General features: G+C 46.8%; 2 protein-coding genes and 1 long non-coding RNA gene across 6 annotated transcripts in view; 1 reads left to right on the top strand and 2 right to left on the bottom strand.

Moving 5' to 3' along the window:
• The window catches only part of LOC138979001 (uncharacterized), a 35,269-nt gene extending 28,854 nt beyond the window's left edge, over positions 1 to 6,415 (bottom strand). Inside the window, exon 1 of the mRNA XM_070351815.1 lies at positions 6,314 to 6,415. The gene's annotated coding sequence lies outside the window, so the exon portion shown is untranslated. The remainder of the gene's footprint in view (positions 1 to 6,313) is intronic.
• The window catches only part of LOC138978997 (uncharacterized), a 59,160-nt gene that overhangs the window by 31,893 nt on the left and 19,767 nt on the right, over positions 1 to 7,500 (bottom strand). Inside the window, exons 1-2 of one of the 4 annotated variants that reach the window (XM_070351809.1) lie at positions 1,568 to 2,820; positions 945 to 1,147 (exon numbers count right to left, since the gene is read on the bottom strand). The exons of 2 other annotated variants lie outside the window; for them this stretch is intronic. In XM_070351809.1, coding sequence (XP_070207910.1) covers positions 945 to 1,147; positions 1,568 to 2,554 — 1,190 coding nt within the window. In that variant the 5' untranslated portion in view covers positions 2,555 to 2,820. Of the gene's footprint in view, positions 1 to 944; positions 1,148 to 1,567; positions 2,821 to 7,500 lie in introns of those variants that run through there. One more of the 4 variants, XM_070351810.1, reaches the window with a different exon arrangement.
• Positions 6,544 to 7,500, top strand: part of LOC138979277 (uncharacterized) — a 3,943-nt gene continuing 2,986 nt past the window's right edge. Inside the window, exon 1 of the long non-coding RNA XR_011459964.1 lies at positions 6,544 to 6,686. This is a non-coding gene — a long non-coding RNA (uncharacterized lncRNA). The remainder of the gene's footprint in view (positions 6,687 to 7,500) is intronic.

Here is a 7,500-nt window from a genome sequence, read left to right as displayed (position 1 = left end):
AGAGAAATGTGAACCAAAAGTCATGTTTTTTTCAGAGTTACCTGTTGCATCAAGTGATTCGTCGGTCTGTGCCACTGACCTCTTGTCTATCATTCTCTACACTGTGTAAAGTTCAAGACGATAGCAAGTGTTGTTCGTTCCGTGTGAAATGTCGCAAGAATGGGATGGGGGCAAAATGGGACGGCGGCAAAATGATATGGCACCAAAATGGAATATTACGCTAATGGTATGACACGATAGTAAAATGACACTTGGCTTGTGAAATGTCGCGAAATAGGAATGGGGGCGCAATGCGATGGCGGCAAAACGGGATGGCACCAAAGTGGAATGTGGCGCAAGTGGTATTACTTGGTAGCAAAATGACGCTCGGCTTGTGAAATGTTGCAAAATTGGGGTGGGGGCGAAATGGGATAGCGGTGAACCAAGAAGGCGCCAACATGGGATGTGGCGCATGTAGTATGACATGGAAGTAAAATGACTCTTGGGTTGTGAAATGTCGCAAACATGGGATAGGGGCGAAATGGGATATCCCCATATGAGATCTCGCGCAAACGGAATGTTGCGCTACCACTCCCTCCACCCCTCAGGAGAGTAAAAGTTTCGTATGAAATTTTAACTCGGGAGTACACCTGTTGTGCGAAGTAATTTGCGTGTGCTAGGGTGGACTAATTTATTCGTTATCTATACGTCAGGGGAGGACATTTTTTCAACGAAATGTTTACTCCGAGTAAACCTGTCGTGGGAAGTAATCTGCTCGTGTGAGGGTGGAGTACTTTTTTTCGTAAAGGGAGTACAAGTTTCGTACAAAAAGGTTTTCTCCGGAGTATTTGGTGGGAGTAATGTTCTCGTGTTATACCGGCAGCAAACACAGAGTGTAAGAAACAAAGCGATTTCTTTTCCCCGCCATTGTTATAGAACAGACACAAGTCTATGACATTTCTCACCTGGCCACGATGTCCAGATAACTGTCATCAGAGAGCAGAGTGTCCACAGTACAGGCCATCCTGTGTTGCCACCAGGTTCCCAGCTGTGATAACACGGCGGGTGTCACGTGCCAGTACGATGCAGGCTGGGACAGTTGGTCAGAGCAACAGCACAGCAGTACGGCCTCCACTGCAGAGCCTGCACCCAGACTCCGACACACCGCCTGCAACGTGTCAATGTTGAATGTCATTATAGATTACCTTTACAATATGTTATAGTTTTACATCGCATCGGTTACTGAGACTAATACACGCTGTCATTAGCTGGTTGTCCTCTTTCTCTCTCATCTCCCTCTCTCTCTCTCTCTCTCTCTCTCTCTCTCTCTCTCTCTCTCTCTCTCTCTCTCTCTCTCTCTCTCTCTCTCTCTCTCTCTCTCTCTCTCTCTCGTGTGTGTATTGAATAAAGTTCAATTCAATGCAATTCAACTCTCTCTCTCTCTCTCTCTCTCTCTCTCTCTCTCTCTCTCTCTCTCTCTCTCTCTCTCTCTCTCTCTCTTTCTTTCTCTCTCTCTCTCTTTCTCTCTCTCTCTCTCTCTCTCTCTCTTTCTTTCTCTCCCCCTCTCTCTCTCTCTTTTTTAGAATACCTGTTCCAACTGTGGATCGTTATCCAAGACCCGCTTGAGTTGCTCAGTGCTGACGTAAGGCAGGAAGAGAGTTTTCCTCACAGTCAGGCCAGGTGCCACGTCACTCACAAGGTGCCTCACCACTGTCTCCGACCTGTCCAGCTGCTTGACCGCCTTTGTCACCCTCTTGGCCACGTCAGCATCGGCCGGAGGTTGAGGGTTATTAACATCCTTCTGCCACCTGCCCACAGTCTTGAGCTCTCCGATCAGAATGCCGTGCTGGCGGTGGATCAACACAAAGTCGGCCTCGCCATCAGAATACTTTGTTTGCTGCGTGTTCTTGTCTGATGGTCGTGGAAGTTGTGCAGCGGCCGCGGCGTAGGCAGGCTGGTTGAGGTAGTCACCGAAGTTGAGCTGAGACAGGATGAACATGGCCTCGTGACGACTGTTGCCGAGTTCTTGCAGGTTGACCATCACGTGGTTTTGGGCAAAGTCATCTGATATGTCTGTCTGTTGAACATTGACTGGCGTGCAAGGGGGCACTGACTCTGGCGTCCATAAGCTGTACTGTTCACTCTGCTGACCGCTAGACGACTGACCGGTGGTGGACTGTTGCCCGTGTGTTGCCTGTCCGGAGAAGGGCTGTAGCCATTGCACTGACCGGGCGTAAGGATGCTGCCGACTGTGTGCTGGCTGTCGAGCTTGTGGCCCTTTTCCTTTCTTCTGATGTCCGCCGGGTGTAGGCTGACCGGTGCCTGGCTGTACGCTACTTGTGGCTGCCCCTTGACTCCCTGCGGGAACATTGTGGCCAAGGCCGGCACTAGATGGCGGGTGCAGCACAAGCGGAGAGTGACGGGTACCGGGTACAGTGCCCCTGACGTAGGGCACCCTGTTGAAGTGGATTGGAGGCACACAGTAGGTACCGGTGAGAGCGTCAGGGTAGAGTGACGTCACGATCTGCCGCCAGTTGCTGCTGCTGGTCTCATGACTGCTTCCAGGTCCTGCCATGGTTACGGGGATCAGGTGTGTGTTCTCTGGGTGTCTCAACCTGTTTAATGAGAGAACCGCTGTCAGGTCAGGTCGGCTTTGCAGCTAGCGTTGTCCACAGGTTGTTGTTGTGACACTCCTCTGTCGTCTGCGACTGACGTCAGCGTTGTCTACATGTTGTTGTTGTTATTGTTGTGACACTCCTCTGTCGTCTGCGACTGACGTCAGCGTTGTCTACAGGTTGTTGTTGTTGTGACACTCCTTTGTCGTCTGCGTCCGATGTCAGCGTTGCCTGCTGATTTTGTGACGCTCGATCCTTTGTCGTCTGCGTCCGATGTCAGCGTTGTGTACATGTGTAGGTTGTTGTTGTGACACTCCTCTGTTGTCTGCGTTTGACGTCAGCGTTGTCCACAGGTTGTTGTTGTTGTTGTTGTTGTTGTTGTTGTTGTTGTTGTTGTTGTTGTTGTTGTTGTGATACTTCTTTGTCGTATACGTCTGATGTCAGCGTTGTGTACAGGTTGTTGTTGTTGTTGTTGTTGTTGTTGTGACGCTCCTTTGTATTCTGCGCCTGACGTCAGCGTTGTCTACAGGTTGCTGTTGTTGTGACACTGCTCTGTCGTCTGAGTTCGATGTCAGCGTTGTCTACAGGTTGTTGTTGTTGTTGTTGTTGTTGTTGTTGTTGTTGTTGTTGTGGTTGTTGTTGTTGTGACACTCCTCTGTCGTCTGCGTCCGATGTCAGCGTTGTCAACAGGTTGTTGTTGTTGTTGTTGTTGTTGTTGTTGTTGTTGTTGTTGTTGTTGTTGTTGTTGTTGTTGTTGTGACACTCCTTTGTTGTCTGCGTCCGATGTCAGCGTTGCCTGTCGGTGTCTTGTTAGTAACGTGAAGCGAAACGTCCCGCCTCGGACTGAAGAGCGGGACGGCTTTTCACGGCTGACAACCTGCTCTTGGTCAGTGCACAGCGACTGTCAATACTAGGCCTATACACCAACAACTTGTTGTGTTAAAAGGAGATTATTCTTTAAACATTTGTTTTTATTTAGTTAGTTAGAGAAATTTCGGTTTTACTGAACGCTTCAGACAAAAAGTATGAAGCTTTTATGCATACACCTGAATCTAAAAAACTTAATAAGAATGTGTTTCGGGGACGGTGAATGTTAAAGTCAAACAATCTTATGATCAAATCATGGTAAAGTTTGAAGCTTAATTCGTAAATTAATTTCATTATACATATTATTTGGTCTAATTTAAAGTGCTAGTGTATCAAAAATAAGTCCACATGACACTGGATTGTGAGGTATGAATTTACAGCGCTAAAGTTCAACATTACCACAATATCTGTCCATGTCAGCGGTATAGGCAGTACTCTTTCACACGGTGTGTCGGTAAGTTTAGGTCACAGTGGGACCAGTGGTAAACAGCAAGTAGAGATTATTCATCACGCTGTAGACTGTCAGTGTACAGTGTCTGTCACACGGTGTGTCGGTCAGTTTAGGTCACAGTGGGTCCAGTGGTACTAACAGCAAGTAGAGTTATTCATCTCGCTGTAGACTGCCAGTGTCTGGGGCATTGCAGACAACTGAGCAAGCAGGTATAACGCGTTCAGCTTTCCTCGGCATTCGGCTTTCTGATTCGGCTTTCTGATTCGGCCTCGTTGATCGTTTATATAAACTACTCACAAAAAGTTAAGGATCACTTGCACACAAATTCATAACTTTCCAAATAAGAAAGCCAATGCGTTGGTATTTGGCAAACGTTTAATTCAATGCTTTAGTGATAACGATACAACATTTCCTTTAATTTCGAGCAATCGTTTGGTCTGTACATTTTATCAAAGTGTGTACGTATCGAAATTTAATTTCACAAAGTCGTTGAAATCACAAGACATGGCATTCAGATGCTCCCAAAAGTTCAGTAATGCGTGTAACCGCCCTGGCTGTTCTGGCACTCGACGCAGCGAGACCCCATAGAGTTGACCAGGATGGTGAAGATCCTGTGTAGAAGCGCCTGCCTCTCTGCCTGCAGCATCTGGTAGAGGTGCTGGACATCCCTGAGAGGGGAGTGGTTGCTCCTCACTTTGCGATCCAACTCATCCCAGAGGTTCTCAATCGGGTTGAGATCGGGACTGCATGCTGGCCACTCCATTCTGTTGACTCCAGACTGCTGCAGGAAGTCGTTGACCACCCTTGCCCTGTGGGGGCGAGCGTTGTCATCCTGGTAGACAGCCTGCGGTCCCATCTGCTGCAGTGTAGGCACAGCCAGCGATCAAAGGATCTCATCCCGGTATCGGAGGCCAGTCAGGTTACCCTGTACATGAAACAAGGGTGTTCTGTGGTGAAGGCTGAAGGCCCCCCAGACCATTACAGAACCTCCACCAAAGGCCACCTTTTCTTGGACAGTGGCGTCAATGTAGCGTTCCCCCTGGCGCTCCCAGACCCTCAGTCGGTCGTCGTTGTGGTTCAGGGTGAAGCGTGATTCATCACTGAACAGGACCTGGGACCATTGCTGACGTGTCCACCTCGCGTGACGTCTGCAGAAGGCGCGGCGTGCTGCCCAATGGGCTGGAGTTAAGCGTGGCCGTACAGCTGGGCGACGAGAACGGAGGTTAAACCCATAAAGGCGATTCCGTATGGTCTGCTGGCTGATGTTGGTGTTAGTAGCCACCCTCAGTTGCCTTCGAATAATGCTGAAAGAGGCTGTTCTTGTTTGCAAGGCTAGTCGTTCAATGAGACGATCTTCACGTGGAGTTGTCTTCTTTGGTTGCCCAGGGTGCGTCTTTCCTGGACCCTCCCAGTGGCTGTGAAACGTTGAATCAGTCTGACAATGACCGAGATGGACACGTGAAGTCGCCTGGCCACTTCTCGCTTGGGGACACCATCTTGGAACCTTGCAACAGCTCGTCCCTTCTCAAACTCGTTCAATTTTCGTCGTGGAGGCATTGTCAGATAATGCCTAATACTGGTGGTATGGCTTCTCAAAAAGCCAAGCAAGTGACAGCATCTCACACATAAACAGCAGTGCTTGCGCGTGCATAATGGTTTTTCCATGTGGCTTGTGCAATGTGTTCGGGCTGAACGGTCCAAAACAAGGTCCTTTTTCGCAAGTTTCCGCTTTTTCTTTTGCTACCAAGCTCAGTAGTAGAGAATCTCATGCAATGTTCCCACTAACACAACATCGCCCACTTACAGCTGAACAAGAATTCATAACAATTTGGTTTGACTGAGAAAGAAATAACAGTAGCGAACTGATTTTATTGAGCACCTGTTTTCTCTAAGTAATCCTTAACTTTTTGTGAGTAGTGTATATAGGCCGGCTTATAAACTCCACACTGAAAAGCCCCCCTCACTTTCTAAGTACTGACGATCGAGCTTAGGTACTTTAATTACATTCATGGGGTCAAATTCGTTTAACCAAAAGTTTTTATTCAGACTTTATCCTAAAATTAAGTTCTGTTCTCATTCAAGGGACGTAACCACTCGGTGCACACGTTTTCGAAGAAATCGAATTTTAGGGTGAAAACTATCACATTTCACCACCAATTTCCTTCACTTGCAAGAAACTCACATACTTTTCTTCCTTAAATAAGAACTTAATTTAACCAGGGAACAAAATTTCAGTGTCGAGTCAGAAAGCTGAACACAGGCAACAACAACGCCCCCCACATACAGCCGCCATAGTTAACATGATACAAGTCATGGTCTCTGTTCCCAGGAGATTTGAGTTGATACTGTCAGTGTCTGATACTGTTTTCTAGTGAACATGTGCACAACAATAAGACGTTACCTTTTCATAAGATGCCGGGTTTCAGCGTCCGTCCAAGCCTGTTTCTTGTCGGGAAAATGAACAGAGTGCCACCACCCTTCATACAGTGGCGTCCCGGATAATACGAACAATGTGGGTCACATGAGTCGTTTATTCATTATGGGAATTCCCGAAGCCGTCGATCGCACTGCGGAACGTTTCTGAGTAGGGTGGAGCAGTCAAGGAAATCGACCTTCAAAGATTGATATCAACATCTACACTCAAGCAAGCAATATTAGTTTCAATAATTAAAAAGAAAGAACAAAACAAAAAAACAATTGACGAAACGTAAAAGGAGCACTGTTATTCCAAGCCTGCAAAATGTGAACCGACACGAGTAAAGGGAAGCAATAAGGTAAATCATTTGTTATCATCAATGGCTTAGTTGCTTCCCTTACACCATTCGTTTCCATCGTCGTCTTCACTGGATTTATTTTATTTGTATTCTTTATTTGTATTCTTTATTTGTATTCTTTATGTGTATTCTTTATTTGTATTCTTTATTTGTATTCTTTATTTGTATTCTTTCTATGATTCCAATAATTATCAGATCCCTTGAACAAAAATCAGTTTTAGAGAGCCCGGATGTCTGCTTTAGATAGAATAAGACGAATGTGAGGGTGTGGGTATGGATATGTATGTTTGGGTTATGTGTGTATTGATGTGTATTTTATGTGCCTATGTGTTCTGAGCGTGTTGTTTTTATGTGATGTTATACATGAGCCAAAAGAAAAATGTCTGTTTGTTACACTCAGACAATAAAATTGAATTGAATTGAATTGAATACAAGAACTCCTTTGCAATGGCAGACTCAGGGTTGGCAGTATCGACTCAGTAATTTAAAGTTGTATGATACACCCTGGGACAGTAGGGGCGACCACCCCCAACCAGGCGCGTTCACAGGTGGCGGATAGTGAGATGGCCTTCAGATATGGAGGTTAGCTGCGAAATAAACCAGGCTTGCCAGGACGAATAAGCAGTCGCGGATCAACTGGCGGTGCTTCCAACAGGATGGGGCGGGATAACAGGTGGCACTGTTAGACTCAAGAAATACCCCAGGTCTCCAATGACGGGAGCATCATGCGATCAAGAGCCGCATCTTAAGTTCTAGCCCTGGGGAAGGTCACCTCAGATAAACAAACCAGCCAGCTATGGCCAAATAGCCGGGT

The sequence above is a fragment of the Littorina saxatilis genome, linkage group LG10 (assembly GCF_037325665.1).
Source record: "Littorina saxatilis isolate snail1 linkage group LG10, US_GU_Lsax_2.0, whole genome shotgun sequence".
Lineage (NCBI taxonomy): Eukaryota > Metazoa > Mollusca > Gastropoda > Littorinimorpha > Littorinidae > Littorina > Littorina saxatilis.
Note: the sequence above shows the minus strand (reverse complement) of the source record. Positions and strands in the feature narration are given on the sequence as shown.